Below are 21,196 nucleotides of genomic sequence, written 5' to 3'. Positions count from 1 at the left end.
TGCTGCAGAGGATAAGTTACCAGCCTTAAAAATTGCAGCACAAATAAATGATTCACAGAGTTCAAGTAACAGACACATCTCAACATCAACTGTTCAGAGTGGACTTCGTGAATCAGGCCTTCATGGTAGAATTGCTACAAAGAAATAACTACTAAAGGACACCAACAATAAGAAGAGACTTGCTTGGGCCAAGAAACACAAGCAATGGACAAACCGGTGGAAATCTGTCCTTTTGTCTGTCCAAATTTGAGATTCTTGGTTCCAACCGCCATGTCTTTGTGAGACGCAGAGTCGGTGAACGGATGATCTCCGCATATGTGGTTCCCACCGTGAAGCACGGAGGAGGAGATGTGATGGTGCTTTGCTGGTGACACTGTCTGTGATGTATTTAGAATTCAAGGCACACTTAACCAGCATAGCTACCACAGCATTCTGCAGCGATACGCCATCCCATCTAGTTCTCTTAGTGGGACTATCATTTGTTTTTCAACAGAACAATGACCCAAAACACACCTCCAGGTTGTGTAAGGGCTATTTGACCAAGATGGAGAGTGGTGGAGTGCTGCATCAGATGGCCTGGCCTCGACAATCACCTGACCTCAACCCAATTAATTTGATTTGATTTTGAGACGGTTTGGGATGAGTTGGACCGCAGAGTGAAGGAAAAGCAGCCAACAAGTTTTCAGCATATGTGGGAACTCCTCCCAAGACTGTTGGAAAAGCATTCCAGGTGAAGCTGGTTGAGAGAATGGCAAGAGTGTGCTAAGCTGTCATCAAGGCAAAGGGTGGCTACTTTGAAGAATCTAAAATCTAAAATATGTTTTGATTTGTTTTACACTTTTTGGTTACAATGTAGAAAATAGTAAAAATATCGAAAAACCCTTGAATGAGTAGCTGGTCCAAACTTTTGACTGGTACTGTATATAAAAAAAAACACTCACTACCGAGTTCCAAACTGCCTCTTGAAGTAATGTCAGCACAAGAACTGTTGGTCTGGAGATTCATGAAATGGGTTCCCATGGCCAAGCAGCCATGCACAATGCCAAGCATCGGCTGGAGTAGTGTAAAGCTCGCCTCCGTTGGTCTCTTGAGCAGTGGAAATGCGTTCTCTGGAGTGATGTATCATGCTTCACCATCTGGCAGTCCAACGGAAAAGTCTGGGTTTGGCGGATGCCAGGAGAACGCTATCTGCTCCAATGCATAGTGCCAACTGTAAAGTTTGGTGGAGGAGGAATAACAGTCTGGGGCTGTTTTTCAAGGTTCGGGCTAGGCCCCTTACTTCCAGTGATGGGAGATCTTAACGCTACAGCATACAATGACATTCTAGACGATTCTGTGCTTCCAACTTTGTGGCAACAGTTTGGGGAAGGCCCTTTCCTGTTTCAGCATGACAATTCCCCAGTGCAAAAGAAAGGTTCATACAGAAATGGTTTGTCGAGATCGGTGTGGAACAACTTGACTGGCCTGCACAGAGCCCTGACCTCAACCCCATCAATTGGAACGCCGACTGCGAGCCAGGATTAATCGCCCAACATCGGTGCCCGACCTCACTAATGATTTTGTGGCTGAATAGAAGCAAGTCCCCGCAGCAATGCTCCAACATCTAGTGGAAAGCCTTCTGAGAAGAGTAGAGGCTGTTCTAGCAGCTTTGGTCATGTAGTGTATAGATACAGTTGAAGTCAGAAGTCAGAAGTTTACATACACTTAGGTTGGAGTCATTAAATCTCGTTTTTCAAGCACTCCACAAATTTCGTGTTAACAAACTATAGTTTTGGCAAGTCAGTTAGGACATCTACTTTGTGCATGACACAAGTAATTTTTCCAACAATTGTTTACAGACAGATTATTTCACTTATAATTCCCTGTATCACAATTCCAGTGGGTCAGAAGTTTACATACACTAAGTTGACTGTGCCTTTAAACAGCTTGAAAATTCCAGAAAAGGATGTCATGGCTGTAGAAGCTTCTGATAGGCTAATTGACATAATTTGAGTCAATTGGAGGTATACCTGTGGATGTATTTCAAGGCCTACCTTCAAATTCAATGCCTCTTTGCTTGACATCATGAGAAAATCAAAAGATATCACCCAAGACCTCAGAAAAAAATTGTAGACCACAAGACTATTTCATCCTTGGGAGCAATTTCCAAACGCCTGAAGGTACCACGTTCATCTGTACAGTACGCAAGTATAAACACCATGGGACAACGCAGCTGTCATACCACTCAGGAAGGAGACGCGTTCTGTCTCCAAGAGATAAATGTACTTGAAGGAGGGACTTCCCAAAATAGATGGCATCATGAGGTAGGAAAATTATGTAGCTCTATTGAAGCAACATCTCAAGACATCAGTCAGGAAGTTAAAGCTTGGTCGCAAATGGGTCTTCCAAATGGACAATTACACCAAGCATACTTCCAAAGTTGTGGCAAAATAGCTTAAGGACAACAGAGTCAAGGTATTGGAGTGACCATCACAAAGCCCTGACCTCAATCCCACAGAATATTTGTGGGCAGAACTGAAAAAGCATACGCGAACAAGGAGGCATACAAACCTGACTCAGTTACACCAGGTCTGTCAGGAGGAATGGGCCAAAATTCACCCAACTTATTGTGGGAAGCTTGTGGAAGGCTACCTGAAACGTTTGACCCAAGTTAAACAAATCAAAGGCAATGCTACCAAATACTAATTGAGTGTATGTAAACTTCTGACCCGCTGGGAATGTGATGTAAGAAATTAAAGCTGAAATAAATCATTCTCTCTACTATTATTCTGACATTTCACATTCTTAAAATAAATTGGTGATCCTAACTGACCTAAGACAGGGAATTTTTACTTGGATTAAATGTCAGGAATGATAAAAAACTGAGTTTAAATGTATTTGGCTAAGGTGTATGTGAACTTCTGACTTCAATTATATATATATATATATAATTAGCAAATATATATATATATATATATATATATATATATAGATTGTTAGGTTACAGACTTATTCTAAAAATGATGGAATGTTTTTTTTCTTCTCATCCTTCTAAACACAATACCCCATAATGACAAAGAAAAAACAGTTGTTAGAATTCTTTGCTAATTTATTAAATATTAAAAACGGAAATATCACATTTATGTAAGTATTCAGACCCTTTACTCAGTACTTTGTTGAAGCACATTTGGCAATTATTACAGCCTTGAATCTTCTTGGGTATGACGTTACAAGCTTGCCACACCTGTATTTGTGGAGTTTCTCTCATTCTTCTCTGTGGATCCTCTTAACTGTGTCAGGTTGGATGGGGAGCGTTGGTGCACAGCAATTTTCAGTTCTCTCTAGGGATGTTAGATCGGGTTAACGTCCGGGCTCTGGCTGGGACACTCAAGGACATTCAGAGACTTGTCCCAAAGCCACTCCTGTGTTGTCTTAGCTGTGTGCTTAGGGTTGTTGTCCTGTTGGAAGGTGAACCTTCGCCCCAGTCTGAGGTCCTGAGCACTCTGTAAATGCAGAGTTGTAGTGCTGCCAAACGCGGTTGAGCGGCACTCCCTCACTTTTTTTTTTCATTTTGAGAACGTATGGAGCTGGTAAAAATATTTTTGGAAAATTCATTCAGATAAATTCGAAATTATATTTAATTACCACAAAAATTTGATGGGAAATTATAGAATGAGAAAACAAATAAATATGTATAGTAGCCTTGAGATAAACAACTTGCTGAGTGCGCTGCCGAACTGCAGCAACAAGTGGCAGAAGTAGGGCGAGTATTGGGAATGTGCCAAATCTGACATAAAAAGAACAGACAGAAACTCAGAGGGGTTGCTAAAATGGCTGTACTCAAAACAGTGGTTATGGACTCGGGGCTCATGCATGACGCATTGTAAACTCCACACTATGAACTCGCCCCATCATAGTGTAGACTGCAGTGCTTAATTTGTAAATCAGAAGGTGCAGGAACAAGTGAGCAAGAGAGGGTAGTGACCAGAGGAACTTTGCGCTATGCCACTACGCATTTTTTTTTTTTAAAATCACCTTTATAATAAAGCATTGCATGCATTCATTGCATTTGCATAGTGGCATTGCGCAGTAGAGGCACTCACAGAAGTGGCACATATTGTAATGTCTGCTTCCAACTCACAATCCCAAACACATAGATCCCCTGAACGCAGCTCACTCTCTAGATCCCAATCACCTGAGTTCTGATCACCTGTTCACACACCTGTATGTAATTTATTTAGTTCAGTTCTTTGCACCCCATCATTGTGAGGTATTGATTGTTTTGTTACACACTTCTATTCGAAGCGCTGTTTTTCCCGTAATAATCCTGCTGTGTATGATAGTTTTTGGCCATCCTCAGTAACGATGCTTTTTGCCTATTCCCTGCCTGTACTTTTTCCTATCGGATTTCCTGTGTATGACCTTCTGCCTGCCCCTGGACCCAGCTACCTGCCTTCTCCTGTGGTCCTTTACAAATAAACACCTGCTGCGCTCTGCGCTTGAAACCAGCTCTCTTTCTCCCATCATATTTATTGCACATATGGGGAAAACATTTTGTAGCCTAGGGTACAGGAAAAATGTGGCCTTTTATAAACGCAAATGAATGCAATTGTACGTCATTATACAAGACTGGAGACTTTGGCATAAGATTTTTAATACCTAATACCGCACAAACGATCTCAACAACAGGCTAACTGATTTCAATTAAAAAAACTTTTTCTTGACTCCATCAATAGCCTAGGCTAGGTGTGTGGAAACACATATTGTAGGCTACAAAATGAGGAGGAAATGATTGTCCTAAAAATGCTTTCCAGTTCCACTGACTCACCCAATGATGTGAATTCCATAAAGTGAGTGTGGAAGAGGTGAAAAAAATATTGTTGTCTATAAAGAATGACAAGCCACCTGGGTCTGACAACTTGGATGGATACTGAGGATGATAGCGGACGATATTGCCACTCCTATTTGCCATCTCTTCAATCTAAGCCTACATGAAAGTGTGTTCCCTCAGGCCTGGAGGGAAGCAAAAGTCATTCTGCTACCCACTTGTGTTTGTGAGAAGCAAAGCACCCTTTACTGGCTCAAACAGCTGACCAAATCAGCCTGTTGCCAACCCTGTGTTTGACCAGATTCAGTGCTATTTCACAGTATACAAATTAACAACAGATTTTCATCACGCTTATAGGGAAGGGCATTCAACATTTACGGCACTTACACAAATGACTGATGATTGGCTTGGAGACGTTGATAATAGGAAGATTGTGGGAGCTATTTTGTTAGACTTCAGTGCAGCTTTTGACATTATCGATCATAATCTGCTGCTAGAAATGGGTATGATATGGCTTCATATCCCCTGCTATATTGTGGATAAAGATTTACCTGTCTAACAGAACACAGAAGCTATTATTTGATGGAAGCCTCTCCAACATAATCCAGGTAGAGTCAGACATTCCCCAGGGCAGCTGTCTAGAACCCTTACTTTTTAAAATTTTTACTAATGACCTGGCTCTGAGTAAAGCCTGTGTGTCTATGTAACAAAGTGCTGCAATCGGTTTCTGAATGGGTGGCAAGAAATAAGTTAGTCCTAAATATTTAAAAAACTAAAAGAATTGTATTTTGGACAAATCATTCACTCAGCCCTAAACCTCAACTAAATCTTGTAATGAATAATGTGGAAATTGAGCAAGTTGAGGAGACTAAACTACTTGGAGTAACCCTGGATTGTAAACTGTCATGGTCAAAACATGGTGATGCAGATGTAGCTAAGATGGGTAGAGGTCTGTCCATAATAAAGCACTGCTCTTCCTTCTTAACAATGCTATCTATAAACAAGGCAGGTCCTACAGGCCATAGTTTTATCGCACCTGGACTACTGTCCAGTCGTGTGGCCAGGTGCCACAAAGAGGGACTTCAATTCAAATTAAATGTAAACAGAGAACTAACATTAATAATATGCACGTCAATCTCTCCTGGCTCAAATTAGAGGAGAGATTGCCTTCATCACCACTTGTGTTTGTGAGAAGTATAGACATGTTGAACGCACCAAGCTGTCTGTTTAAACTACTAGCACACAGCTCTTACACCCGTGTCTACCCCACAAGACATGCCACCAGAGGTGGAAGGCGCACAGTACTACATAGAGCCATGACTACATGGAAATCTATTCCACATCAAGTAATTCATGCAAGCAGTAAAATTGTATCTAAAAAAACAGATACAAATATACCTTATGGAACAGCAGGGACTGTGAAGAGACACACACAGGCACATACACATGAATATATACACAAACACACATGATAACATACACATGTACACATGGATTGTGTGTTGTAGATATGTGGTAGTAGAGTAGTGACCTGAGGGCACATAATGTGCTGTGAAATCTGTTGTGATGTATTGTAATGTTTTTAAAATTGAGTAACTGCCTTAATTTTGCTGTAACACAGGAAGAGTAGCTGGTTGGAACTAATGGGTATCTATAATAAAAATGAATACAAATGTGACCCATTACAGAAAGCTGGTCATATGATGGACATCACTACTTAACAGGAGAAGCATTTGAAAGTTTAAAAATACATTTTTTTTTATATCAAAATACGTTTTTTGGGGGCAGAAATGCCTTATTGAACATGTGAACTTTCATGTGCCTTAATAACAAACTTGTATGTAACCTGTAAATAGAAATAAAATGTGAAATCACAAAGCTGTTTAGACACAGAGAAAATACAGAATCTTGCTTAGCCATGATTGGTTGAGCTAATGAGGGGGCTGGGACATTCACGAGAAAGACAGCCCATTCTGTCACTCAAGGCTTCTCTGTCAAATGGTACATCCTGCTCTCTGCTACCGCAGATATTTGAAAGATCCATTGGATTTACAAATATTTTCATCATGGACTACAAGCAAAGTCTATCTACAGCTTTCAATACCAGTGTTGTCCTGAATGTAGCTGCTGGTATCGACACAGCTCAGTCTTCTGTGGTAAAGCAGTCTGGACTGGTCGAAGCCGAGTGGGAAAGGTTATTTTGAAATTGTTTCAGTCTGCCGTGAATCATCCTACTCCATACACCGGTAAGAGTCTACAGTTAAAATGCCAAGATAGCTACATGTACATACGTTATTGTCTCAACTGTATCTAAAAGTTGTTTTTATTGCTAGCTATTGTTAGCTATATAGCTAGCTAGCTAGACAGTTGCATACAGGTACCGTTATAGCTTGCTTCGTCCCCACAACGAGCCATTGTTTACAGATGGCTTGTTGCGGGACAAAGAAATGTTAAACCAACTAGGTGAGCTGGCCAGTTGCATTTTGCTGTTAATGTTGATTGCTGATGTGCTAAGGTATGCGTGACCTGATGATAATTTAACTAGTTCGCTCCCAAAAATAGCCACTGTGGTGCGAATGATAGTCGACTAGCAAGCTGATCAAAACTCATGGTATGTTATAGGAACACAGGCTAAGTTGACTAGCTAGCCACGATGAAATGATAGCTAAATAGCAACAAAAAAAGATAGCTAAATAGCTAGCTAGCAATTGGATTTTAGATTTCAACATTTTTGTTTTGCATGTTCAACTAGCTGGCTAGCTAGATGAATACCATTAACATCTAGCTAGCTGGTAATTATGAAATCAAATCTAATTGTATTTGTCAAGTATTGAATACAACCTTATGTACAACACTCAACCAACAACGCTGAATAAAATAATAATTTGTAAGAAAAGATTTGCAAGAAAATAAACAAAAATACTATCATAAATAATAAAAATAGGTAACACAATTAAATAACAATAAAAATGCTATATACAGTACAGTCAATGTATGGGATACAGGTTAGTCAAGGTAATTGAGGTAATATGCACACGTAGGTAGGGGTAAAGTGACTATGCATAGATAATAAACAGCGAATAGCAGCAGCGTAAAAAGGGGAGGGTCAATGCAAATAGTCTAGGTAGCCATTTGATTAACTGTTTAGCAATCTTATGGATTCGGGGTAGACGCTGTTAAGGAACCTTTTGGACATAGCCTTGGCGCTCCGGTACAGCTTGCCCTGCGGTAGCAGAGAGGACAGTCTGACTTGGGTGGCTGGAGACTTTAACAATCTTTAGGTCCTTCCTCTGACACCGTCTGGTATAGAGGTCCTGGGCGACAGGAAGCTTGGCCCCAGTGATGCACTGGGCCGTACGCACTACCCACTATCGCCTTGCAGTCGGATGACGAGCAGTGGCAAAATCAAGTGGAGATGCAACCAGTCAGGATGCTCTCGATGGTGCAGCTATAGAACTTTTTGAGGATCTGATGACTCATGCCAAATCTTTTCAGTCTCCTAAGGGGGAATAGGCATTGTCGTGCCCTCTTCACGACTGTCTTGGTGTGTTTGGACCATGATAGTTTGTTAGTGATGTGGACACCAAGGAACTTGAAGCTCTCGACCTGCTCTACTACAGCCCCATCGATGGGAATGGGGGCATGCTCGGCCCTCCTTTTCCTGTAGTTCGCGATTAACTCTTTTGTTTTGCTCGAGGGAGAGGTTGTTGTCCTTGCACCACTTGCCAGGTCTCTGACCCTCCTCGGCTCCTCCCTATAGGCTGTCACATCGTAGTCATTGTGTCGTCGCCAAACGTAATGATAGTGTTGAAGTCGTGCATGGCCACGCAGTTGTGGATGAACAGAGAGTACAAGAGTGGACTAAGCACGCACCCTTAAGGGACCCTCGTGTTTAGGATCAGCGTGGCAGATGTGTTGTTGCCTACCCTTACCACCTGGGGATGGCCCGTCAGGAAGTCGAGGATCCAGTTGCAGAGGGAGGTGTTTAGTCCCAGGGTCCTTAGCTTAGCAATGAGCATTGAGGGCACAATGGTGTTGAACAATGAGCTGTAGTCAGCCAACAGCATTCTCGCGTAGGTGTTCCTTTTGTCCACGTGGGAAAGGGCAGTGTGGAGCGCAATAGAGATTGCATCATCTGTGGATCTCTTGGGGAGGTATGCGAATTGTAGTGGGTCTAGGGCAGGGGTGCACAATTAGAATTCAATGAGGTCCAGTGACTAACATTTTCTCCCCCCAAAGGTCCAAACCATTAATGTTTAACCTTTACCTACTCAACAGCCAGTGTAATCCCGTGGCGCGATATTCAAATACCTTAGAAATGCTATTACTTCAATTTCTCAAACATATGACTATTTTACACCATTTTAAAGACAAGACTCTCGTTAATCTAACCACACTTTCCAATTTCAAAAAGGCTTTACAACGAAAGCAAAACATTAGATTATGTCAGCAGAGTACCCAGCCAGAAATAATCAGACACCCATTTTTCAAGCTAGCATATAATGTCACCAAAACCACAGCTAAATGCAGCACTAACCTTTGATGATCTTCATCAGATGACACTCCTAGGACATTATGTTATACAATACATGCATGTTTTGTTCAATCAAGTTCATATTTATATCAAAAACCAGCTTTTTACATTAGCATGTGACTAGCATTCCCACCGAACACTTCCGGTGAATTTACTAAATTACTCACGATAAACGTTCACAAAAAACATAACAATTATTTTAAGAATTATAGATACAGAACTCCTTTATGCAATCGCGGTGTCCGATTTTAAAATAGCTTTTCGGTGAAAGCACATTTTGCAATATTCTGAGTAGATAGCCCGGCAATCACAGGCTAGCTATTTTGACACCCACCAAGTTTCGTACTCACCAAACTCAGATTTACTATAAGAAAAATTGGATTACCTTTGCTGTTCTTCGTCAGAATGCACTCCCAGGACTTCTACTTCAATAACAAATGTTGGTTTGGTCCCAAATAATCCATAGTTATATCCAAATAGCGGCGTTTTGTTCGTGCGTTCAAGGCACTATCCGAAGGGTAACGAAGGGTGACGCGTGGACACGTATCGTGACAAAAAAATTCAAAATATTCCATTACCGTACTTCGAAGCATGTCAAACGCTGTTTAAAATCAATTTTTATGCGATTTTTCTCGTAAAATAGCGATAATATCCCGACCGGGAGTCGTTTTCGTTCAAAGACTGAAAATGTAAAATGGCCTTTTCACGTGCATGCGCGCACCCGTCTCATTGTTCTCAGATCGACCACTATCCAAATGCGCTACTGTTTTTCAGCCAGAGACTGCAGAGTCATCATTCAACGTTCTGGCGCCTTCTGAGAGCCTATGGGAGCCTTAGAAAGTGTCACGTTACAGCAGAGATCCTCTGTTTTGGATAGAGATGACAAAGAAGGCCAAGAAATGGTCAGAATCTTCTCAGGTTTTGGCCTGCCATTTGAGTTCTGTTATACTCACAGACACCATTCAAACAGTTTTAGAAACGTTGGAGTGTTTTCTATCCAAAGCTACTAATTATATGCATATTCTAGTTTCTGGGCAGGAGTAATAACCAGATTAAATCGGGTACGTTTTTTTATCCAGCCGTGAAAATACTGCCCCCTATCCATAACAAGTTTTAATACCTCCTCTGTTAGAATTTCACTCTTTCTTGCTGTTGTTGTACGTGACATTGGGATTTGCTTTATCTTTTCACACAGCTCGTCTTTTTGTTTACCAGTAAAGTTTCAGCGACAGCATTCATACACTCCATCACCACTCCCCTGTCAGTAAATGGCTTTTGGTGTTGATCCAATATCCAAGCTATTTTTAGTGAACATTCGTTTGCACGTTGTTGGGCAGTGAATGCATGGGAGAAGCCTCTGGTGGCTCTATCCAGAGTGAGCGATGTGAGCCATGATCAGCCTTTCAAAGCACTTCATGGCTACAGACGTGAGTGCTACGGGGTGGTAGTTATTTAGGCAGATTACGTTGACGTTCTTGGGTCCAGAGACTATGGTAGTCTGCTGGAAACATGTAGGTATTACAGACTCGGTCAAGGAGAGGTCGAAGATTTCAGTGAAGACACTTGCCAGTTGGTCAGCGCATGCTTTGAGTGTACGTCCTGGTAATCCGTCTCACCCTGCGGCCTTATGAATGTTGTCCTATTTAACATTGGCTATGAAGAGCGTGATCACACAGTCATCCGGAACAGCTAGTGCTCTCATGCATGGTTCAGTGTTGCTTGCCTTGAAGCGAGCATAGAAGGCATTTAGCTCACCTGGTAGGCTTGCGTCACTGGGCAGCTCGCAGCTGGGTTTCCCTTTGTAATCTGAAATAGTTTGCAAGCCCTGCCACATCCGACGAGCATCAGAGCCGGTGTAGTAGGATTCAGTCTTAGTCCTGTATTGACACTTTGCCTGTTTGATGGTTTGTTGGAGGGCATAGCGGGAATTGTTATAAGCGTCCAGATTAGTGTCCCTGTTCTAGCCTTCAGTTCAGTCCGGATGTTGCCTGTAATTCATGGCTTCTGGTTGGGATCTGTACGTATGGTCACTGTGGGGACGACGTCGTCAATGCACTTTTTGATTAAGCCGGTGACTGATGTAGTGTACTCCTCAATGCCATCGGATGAATCCCGGAACATTTTCCAGTCTGTGCTAGCAAAACAATCCTGTAGCTTAGCATCTGCGTCATCTGACCACTTCCGTATTGAGCGAGTCACTGGTACTTCCTGCTTGAGTTTTTGCTTGTAAGTAAGAATCAGGACGATATAAATATGGTCAGATTTGCCAAATGGAGGGCGAGGGAGAGCTTTGTGTGGAGTAAAGGTGGTCTTGAGTTTTTTTCCTCTGGTTGCACATGTCACATGCTGGTGGAAATCAGGTAAAACAGATTGCATTAACGACTAGGCGCTTCTGGGTGTGCATTCTCCCGGTTGCTCATGGCTCCATACAGCTCATTGAGTGTTGTCCCAGTGCCTGCATCGGTTTGTAGTGGTAAATAGACTACTCCAAAAAATATACTCGCTGGTGATGGCTGTAAAAAACTATATTTGGAAGTCTATGAAATATTTTAGTAGCCTACAGCAAACAGATTAAAGTCTACTCTTTCAGCAGAAGCCATTTACTTTGCAGCCTGTGTTTTACTGTTATTGTATTTGAAACATGGTGAAAGGCCTGTTTAGACTTCATCCTGTTATTTCACTGACAGATTTCCTGCGCGTTCCCGACTGTAGGCTATGCCTTGTTATTGGCCTACACTCCACAGCTGGGCTATTTTTAAATAAATAAACTATTGATCCTCTGTGGCTAACCTTCTCATGGTGTAGTAGGCTATTCTGAATTTTTTCATTTATTTCTGAGCAGACAGCAGTAATTATATGACTTTGGCAAATGTATTTAAATTCATCAGGGGTGCTGCAGCTCCTCCAGAACCCTTTGCGATGCTAGGATTCTATAAGGAAATAAAAAATGAAGTGCAACACTGGAGAGATGAGAGTTGCAGGCTCATGTCTATCAGAGCAGAGAGATGGAGAGAGATCATAGAAAGTGTATCTCATTCTAGTTCTGTGATAGATACATGGGCACCTTTCACACAACCACGGTCACGCGTTGGTCTCAAACAATAACACTATGTTTACATGCACAGTAGTAATTCGATATTAAACTGATTATGGCAGTAGGCAGATTGTAATAGTCATTTAAACACCTTACTCTGCTTATCTTAAACGGCGTAGCTTATTTTAAATGGCGTAGCTTATCTTACCGGCGTAAGGTCAAAATCTAAGCACACGTCGATTAAAACACCTTTTTTTCATTGCAATCTTTTGAATTATTAGGAGATGTAAACACCTTAATCTGCATTCCAGCGGTATATTTGATTAATGGATGTGCTAGCAGCACAGGAGCGAGCCTACTGTAACTCTATAGCGCAAATTGAGTTCAGAACAACTGAATATATGCGTCTTAGAAGTAGTTTTCACATACAAACTTTATATGTCTGAACTCAGAATCATATATGTTTGCCAAAATTAACATGGTCACTGTGGTAGAACGTTTATTTTGATTGGCGATTTTCTGCATTTATCAGAGTGCCATCAAGTCACCTGATTTTAGATGTAAACAGGATAATTAGGGTAATCGTTTTTCTTGCAAAACATGTAAACGTTTTATTCAAACTGTTATATTAATCTGATTATCTATAATAATCGCATTATTGTGTGCATGTAACCGTTGAGCAAACCATAAACTCAGGCCGGCCCAACCCGAAACAACTCTTGCAATGCGAGCAGTGTGGTCAGCATGTGTGTGCAAGCGTTGCAAAATAAATGTACACATACATGTTATTCAATCATTGCACCCACACTGCTTGCACATCAACGAGCGTCTGTGTAGCCAGGCGCTGAACTAGAACTTGGTTCTATTTGTGACGCTTGACACATGGCAAGTCCTGCCTCTCCCATCTCCTTCTTGGTTTTGAGGAGCATATACCCACATTCCATCTCCTCATTGGCTTTTAGGAGCATATGCCCACGTGGGTGATTGAGAGATGAACTGAGGTCCACACTTCAGTCCAGTTGGTAGTGGTAATGCACCTAAAAGTTGGTTGCCTACCGCCATATGAGGTCAGAAAAAGAAGAAGCCTGAAGGAGGAGATATTACTAAAAACAAACTCGGTTTACACTTTTATCTGCGGATGAATTGTCGGAGTAGAGGACCTTGTCCATTTCAGGTAAAATAATAACCCAATGTTTATATCCCAGGACAAATGAGCTAGCAACAGGAAGCTTGCTAGCTAAATTGCCATAAATGTTTACTGCTTATTGACATGACCCCAAATTAATATAGTTACCAACAATGACGAGACAGCCTACAGGGAGGTGGTGAAGGCCTTGGGAGAGTGGTGCCAGGACAATAACCTCTCACTCAACGTCAACAAAACAAAGGAGCTGATCGTGGACTTCAGAAAACAGCAGAGGGAGCATGCCCCTATCTACATTGACGGGACAGTGCAGAAGGTGGAAAACGTCAAGTTCCTCGGCGTACACATCACTGTCGATCTGAAATGGTCCACCCACGCAGACAGTGTGGTGAAGAAGGTGCAACAGCGTCTCTTCAACCTCAGGAGGCTGAAGTAATTTGGCTTGTCACCTAAAACCCTCACAAACTTTTACAGATGCACAATTGAGAGCATCCTGTCGGGCTGTATCACCGCCTGGTACGGCAACTGCCCCACCCTCAACCGCAAGGCTCTCCAGAAGGTGGTGTGATCTGCCCAACGCATCAACGGGGGCAAACTACCTGCCCTCCAGGACATCTACAGCACCTGATGTCACAGGAAGACCAAAAAGATCATCAAGGACATCAACCACCTGAGCCATGGCCTGTTCACCCCGCTATCATCCAGAAGGTGAGGTCAGTCCTGTTGCATCAACGTTGGGACCGAGAGATTGAAAAACAGCTTCTATCTTAAGGCCATCAGACTGTTAACCTGTTATGGATAGGGGGCAGTATTTTCACGGTCGGATAAAAAACTGACCCGATTTTATCTGATTATTACTCCTGCCCAGAAACTAGAATATGCATATAATTATTAGCTTAGGATAGAAAACACTCCAAAGTTTCTAAAACTGTTTGAATGGTGACTGTGAGTATAACAGAACTCATTTGGCAGGCCAAAACCTGAGAAGATTCTGTACAGGAAGTACCCTGTCTGACCATTTCTTGGCCTTCTTGAATATCTCTATCCAAAACAGGGGATCTCTGCTGTTACGTGACACTTCCTACGGCTCCCATGGGCTCTCAGAAGGCGGCAAAAAGCTGAATCGTGGCTTTGCAGGCCCTGGCTGAAAAATATTAGCGCGTTTGGATAGTGGCCGGTGAGAGTACTATGAGACTGAGGCTCGTGCACGAGTCGACTCCATGTTTACTTTCTCTCTCTTTGAACGAAAACAACCACTCCCGGTCAGAATATTATCGCTTTTTTACGAGAGAAATTGCATAAAAATTGATTTTAAACAGCGGTTGACATGCTTCGAAGTACGGTAATGGAATATTTAGACATTTTTTGTCACGAAACGCGTCGGGCGCGTAACCATTCGTCACCCTTGGATAGTGTCTTGAACGCACGAACAAAACGCCGCTATTTGGATATAACTATGGATTATTTTGAACCAAACCAACATTTGTTATTGAAGTAGCAGTCCTGGGAGTGCATTCTGACGAAGAACACCAAAGGTAATCAAACTTTTCTAATAGTAAATCGGAGTTTGGTGAGGGTCAAACTTGGTGGGTGTCAAAATAGCTAGCCGTGATGGCTGGGCTATCTACTCAGAATATTGCAAAATGTGCTTTCACCGAAAAGCTATTTTAAAATCGGACACCTCGATTGCACAAAGGAGTTCTGTGTCTATAATTCGTAAAATAATTAGGTTTTTTGTGAACGTTTATCGTGTGTAATTTAGTAAATTCACCGGAAGTGTTCGGTGGGAATGCTAGTTCTGAACGTCACATGCTAATGTAAAAAGCTGTTTTTTGATATAAATATGAACTTGATTGAACAAAACATGCATGTATTGTATAACATAATGTCCTAGGCGTGTCATCTGATGAAGATCATCAAAGGTTAGTGCTGCATTTAGCTGTGGTTTTGTTTTTTGTGACATTATATGCTAGCTTGAAAAATGGGTGTCTGATTATTTCTGGCTGGGTACTCTGCTGACATAATCTAATGTTTTGCTTTCGCTGTAAAGCCTTTTTGAAATCGGACAGTGTGGTTAGATAAAGGAGAGTCTTGTCTTTAAAATGCTGTAAAATAGTCATATGTTTGAAAAATTGAAGTTTTTGTATTTTCGAGGAATTTGTAATTCGCGCCACGCCTATCATTGGATATTGGAGCAGGTGTTCCGCTAGCGGAACGTCTCTAGATGTAAGAGGTTAAATAGCCATTACTAGCCGGCTTCGGTTACGCAACCATGCACCTTGAAGGCTGCTGCCCTATATACAAAAACTTGGAATCACTGGCCACTTTAATGCAACACTAGTCACTTTAATAATGTTTAAATTAATGTTTTGCCCTAAATGCTCATCAATAAGCTAAGGACCCTGGAACTAAACACCTCCCTCAGCAACTGGATCCTGGACTTCCTGACGGGCCGCCCCCCAGGTGGTAAGGGTAGGTAACGACACATCTGCCACACTAATCCTCAACACAGGGGCCCTTCAGGGGTGCGTGCTCAGTCCCCTCCTGTACTCCCTGTTCACTCATGACTGCACGGCCAGGCACAACTCCAACACCATTAAATTTGCCGATGACACAACAGTGGTAGGTCTTATCACCGACAACGACGAGACAGCCTATAGGGAGGAGGTCAGAGACCTGGCCGTGTGGTACCAGGACAAAAACCTCTCCCTCAACGTGATCAAGACAAAGGAGATGATTATGGACTACAGGAAAAAGCGGACCGAGCACACCCCCATTCTCATTGACGGGGCTGCAGTGGAGCAGGTTGAGCGCTTCAAGTTCCTTGGTGTCCACATCACCAACAAACTAACATGGTCCAAGCACAAAACCTATTCCCCGTCAGGAGACTGAAAAGATTTGGCATGGGTCCTCAGATCCTCAAAAGGTTCTACAGCTGCACCATTGAGAGCATCCTGACTGGTTGCATCACCGCCTGGTATGGCAACTGCTCGGCCTCCGACCGCAAGGCACTACAGATGGTAGTGCGAACGGCCCAGTACATCACTGGGGCCAAGCTTCCTGCCACCCAGGACCTCTATACCAGGCAGTGTCAGAGGAAGGCCCTAAAAATGGTCAGACTCCAGCCACCCTAGTCATAGACTGTTTTCTCTGCTACCACACGGCAAGCGGTACTGGAGCGCCAAGTCTAGGTCCAAGAGGCTTCTAAACATCTACCTCCAATAGTTAGCATATTACATTTACGCAAATCATGAATGCTTTTAAAAATATATTTATTACTTTCCAAATAAACTTTATATTTCCATGGAAATACATGGGTAGCCATGAGAATGGCTTTAGGAACAGCAGTAACATCAGGCAGGATTTAGGCTACCAACTGCCTAGCCAGTTGTAGCTCAATCTTGGGTGCAATGATCACGTTCCCATACTGACTGACTGTGTGGAGGCTCATTGATTTAACGTTACATTAGCCAACATGCTACACTGGCAAAGTTATGAATGATATAGCTGTTGGCTATATTAGCCATGACTTATCGTTCTTTGTGCAGCTTCAAATGTCGAACAAAGTTGGAAGTTGTTGCGCCTCAGTCTGTAATTTTCTTCCTGCATGTTTTGCAAGTTGCAATCTGTTTTTGTTGATACAGCGTAGTCTTTATATCCGAAAATAATAATTTGGGCTATCATCTTTCCAAGGGCTCCATCTGAATTTACTCGCCGACGTTCCTGGGCTTGGGGAGGGTATCAAGTCAGTTCGAGTCAAAAGGCTCAAGTCCAAGTTAAGTCACGAGTCATTGGTGTCAAAGTCGAGTTGCAAGTCATCATATTTGTGACTCAAGTCTGACAGTATATACTGTATTCTATTCTACTGTATTTTAGTCAATGCCACTCCGACATTGCTCAAACTAATATTGATATATTTCTTAATTCCATTCTTTTACTTTTAGATTGACGTGTATTGCTGTGAATCATTTTTAGATACTACTACACTGTTGGAGCATTTCACTACACAGGGAAAATATATTATTTTTTGATTTGCTTTGATTTGGTTCAGAGTTCGTTTTGATATTTCAACCTACGTGTCCTGATTGCGTCTGGTGTGGGTGGACAAAATCAACATGTGCGCGATGGTGGACGAACCCGCGCAAGCGGTCTGGTTAGCATGTTACATGCTGACCACACCGCTCGAGTAGCGTGTGCGAGCTTTGCAAAATAAATGTACACATACATGTTATTCAATCATTGCACCCACACTACTCACAAGCGGCTGTGTAGTCAGGCGCTAAAATATAACTTGGTTCTATTTGTGACTCTTGATGTGCTGGAAGTCCCGCCTCTCCCATCTCCTTATTGATTTTTAGGAGCATATACCCACGTGGGTGATTGAAAAATGAACTGTGGTCCAGATTCCAGTCCAGTTGGTGGTAGTAATGCACTTTATTCTCTACGGGATCGCTATCCTTAAAGCTTTATTTTCAAATGTAGGAACTGGTTCTACAGTTTGACCCCACTGCTGTCTCTGGCTCCACATCCCCCGCCCGGCCATCTAGATGTGGGAAGCTTAGTGTATTTTCTGTCGGGAAGCTAATGATCCATCATGTATGACATTCCTGGGAGTGTGTAAACTTTTTTTATTACGATAGCATTTTTGCATGATCTCTATAGTCATGTACTTGAAAATGAATAAATGTACCAATTCGGCACATTTGGGCAAACTACTGGCAGACTTCATACAAAATGTTTTGAAGTAATGTAATTCTTCACCGGATCAGTCTGAAACGTTGCACACACACTGCTGCCATCTTGTGGACAACATCTATGTTACACCTACAATTCTATCTGAATGTATGGCCTTTCTCTTGCATTTCAAAGATGATGGGGAAAGTATTTTGAAAACGCATGTTTTTTGTTTGTATTATCTTTTACCAGGTCCAAATGTGTTATTCTCCTACATTAAAGTAAAATAACAACCCAATGTTTAAATCCCAGGACAAAAAAGCTAAATTGCCATAAATGTTTAATGCTTTTCGACCTGTCCCCAAATTAACATTGTTGGTTCAGAGTTCGTTTTGATATTTCAACCTGCATGTCCTAATCGTGTCAGGTGTGGGTGGACAAAATCAACATGCGGACGGGCAGTTAGACTGGTCAGCTTGTTAGAATATCAGGCCCGGGCTGAAAATATATTTTTTGTACATTGTTTTTTATGAAGGGGGAAGGGGGGCAGATGAATTAACGAAGAGACAACTCAAATTAATATATATGCTCACATCCTTTTTTATTTTAATTTTTGACTTTTTTCACATTTTCTAACAGTCCATTTATATTTTTCAATGGGGCTATACATTTGGGTGAGGTTTTTTATCTCGCCTGAGTAGCCTCGTTTCACTGCCAAAAATATAATTAAACCATCTAGTGTTCAGCGAAATACCAACACAATGTCAAATACAGGTAGCCTAGTTAAATATATAACATCCATTCACATTAACCGTTACTTTCTCACGGGAATTCCACTCACGGTCCATATGGAGCCAAACGTAGCTGCTGCTCGTGTTTGTATTCTGTACTGATGGTGCAAAAGCCATGACAGGGAGACATAGTGGAGTGGTAACGCGCGTGCAAGCAGTTGCTCCCAACGCCACTTGGGTACACTGCAGAATCCACCGAGAAGGGAATGCTTGAAACGTTTTGGACACTACAGTGAAAATGGTTAACTTTGTTAAAGCAAGGCCCCTGAACTCTCGTCTATTTTCTGCACTATGCAATGATATGGGCAGGGACCATGTAACGCTTTTACAACATACAGAACTGCGCTGGTTATCAAGAGGCAAAGTATTGACAAGTTTTTTTTAATTGAGAGACTAGCTTAAAATGTTCTTTTACTGACCATAATTTTCACTTGTCTGACCGCTTGCTTGATGACGAATTTCTCACACGACTGGCCTATCTGGGTGATGTTTGTTCTCGCCTGAACGATATGAATCTAGGATTACAGGGACTCTCCGCAACTATATTCAATGTGCGGGACAAAATTGAGTCTATGATTAAGAAGTTGGAGCTCTTCTCTGTCTGCATTAACAAGGACAACACACAGGTCTTTCCATCATTGTATGGCTTTTTGTGTGCAAATGAACTCAAGCTTATGGAAAATGTAAAATATGATATAGCGAAGCAACTGAGTGAGTTGGGTGAGTAATTACAAAGGTACTTTCCTGAAATGGATGACACAAACAACTGAGAGCCTCATCGAAATTGCAACAAGCAGTTCTGTGAAAATGTAATTTAATCAGAAGCCACTGCCAGATTTCTGGATTGGGCTGCTCTCAGAGTATCCTGCCTTGGCAAATCGTGCTGTTATGACACTGATGCCCTTTGCAACCATGTACCTATGTGAGAGTTGATTCTCAGCCCTCACTAGCATGAAAACTAAATACAGGCACAGGCTGTGTGGAAAATAATTTTAGACTGAGACTCTCTCCAATACAACCCAACATTGCAGAGTTATGTGCATCTTTTCAAGCACACCCTTCTCATTAACCTGTGGTGAGTTATTCATGAACAAATAAGGTTTTAAGATGGTTAAATAAAGAGCAAAATTATTGATTATTTTATTATTATTTGTGCCCTGGTCCTTTAAGAGCTCTTTGTCACTTCCCACGAGCCGGGTGGTGACGACAACTCACACCTTATTCTTATGTTAAATAAATGTATCATATAGTGTGCGTGCGGTAGGCTTACAAAAAAACAACATTTGAGATTGCTCTGACCCTGGTGCTAGAGGGGATCCTCAGCTGGAGGTTGAATGTTTGAAGGGGTACAGGACTATAAAAGGTTTGGGAACCACTGACATGAACTACTCACCGACGGAGAGCAAGCCTCTTCCAGATTTTCCCCCGATGACAAGCGCAACTTCACCGTTTCATTGTCTACAGTAATTTCGTGGTTATCCCTCGATAGGACCCTTTCCCTGACTGTGGAGACAAATGCGACATCAGGCACACGTCACTTTACCGGAAGTCACTTGTACATATTTACATTTGTATGGTTGACACTATTTCACTATTATGATATCCTACAGTAGGCATGAAAATGACAACTATACGATACAAATCTTCATCCGTGGTGATCTGTTTACCATCGTCAGATTTGAAATTAACAGTTGCTCTAGTGGGACGTTGATCCTCGTAGAGCACCAAGCAGTCCCCTCCACTCGACTTCTTTTTACTTTGAAAATAAATCTGAAGCTTGTTCTGAATCCCTTTAGAGACAGACTTTGTCCAACTGACGTCTACAGTGATGGGATAAGGATATTCAGCCATCGTTTCTCCCCTCTCATGCGAATACTGTTTGGGTATGAAACGCGTCGTCCTATTTCACTGCATCCACTGTTTCACTTTCGTTTCAGGCTCGGTTGAGGAGGAAATCGTGTCTACAATGGACCTACTGATCCTATAACCACGCCTTATGTGAGTAGGCAGTGAGGTATATAAACCTGTTAGCCTATACTTTTCTCAAGTAATGTGTTTAACTTTAGAAAGTGTTGTTTAAAACAAATGGCGAATGGAAACGATTTATAGTCATTATATATTCACCTGCTTAACCATTAACAAAAATAATGAATGTTAGTTAATGCTCTTGGGGAGAGTGAACGTGATCACAGACACATTGGCAAGATGTCCC

The 21,196-nt window shown here is 42.0% G+C and overlaps 1 protein-coding gene across 1 annotated transcript in view; it reads right to left on the bottom strand.

Moving 5' to 3' along the window:
- The window catches only part of LOC115202615 (protein mono-ADP-ribosyltransferase PARP14), a 37,629-nt gene extending 16,685 nt beyond the window's left edge, over positions 1-20,944 (bottom strand). Inside the window, exons 1-2 of the mRNA XM_029766705.1 lie at positions 20,652-20,944; positions 20,378-20,487 (exon numbers count right to left, since the gene is read on the bottom strand). Of these exons, the coding sequence (XP_029622565.1) occupies positions 20,378-20,487; positions 20,652-20,835 (294 nt within the window). The 5' untranslated portion in view covers positions 20,836-20,944. The remainder of the gene's footprint in view (positions 1-20,377; positions 20,488-20,651) is intronic.
- Between the last annotated feature and the right edge of the window lie 252 nt (positions 20,945-21,196).

The sequence above is a fragment of the Salmo trutta genome, chromosome 12, assembly GCF_901001165.1.
Source record: "Salmo trutta chromosome 12, fSalTru1.1, whole genome shotgun sequence".
In the NCBI taxonomy this organism is placed as follows: Eukaryota; Metazoa; Chordata; class Actinopteri; order Salmoniformes; family Salmonidae; genus Salmo; species Salmo trutta.
The sequence above is the reverse complement of the archived record's forward strand: the minus strand, read 5'-3'. Positions and strand labels throughout refer to the sequence as shown.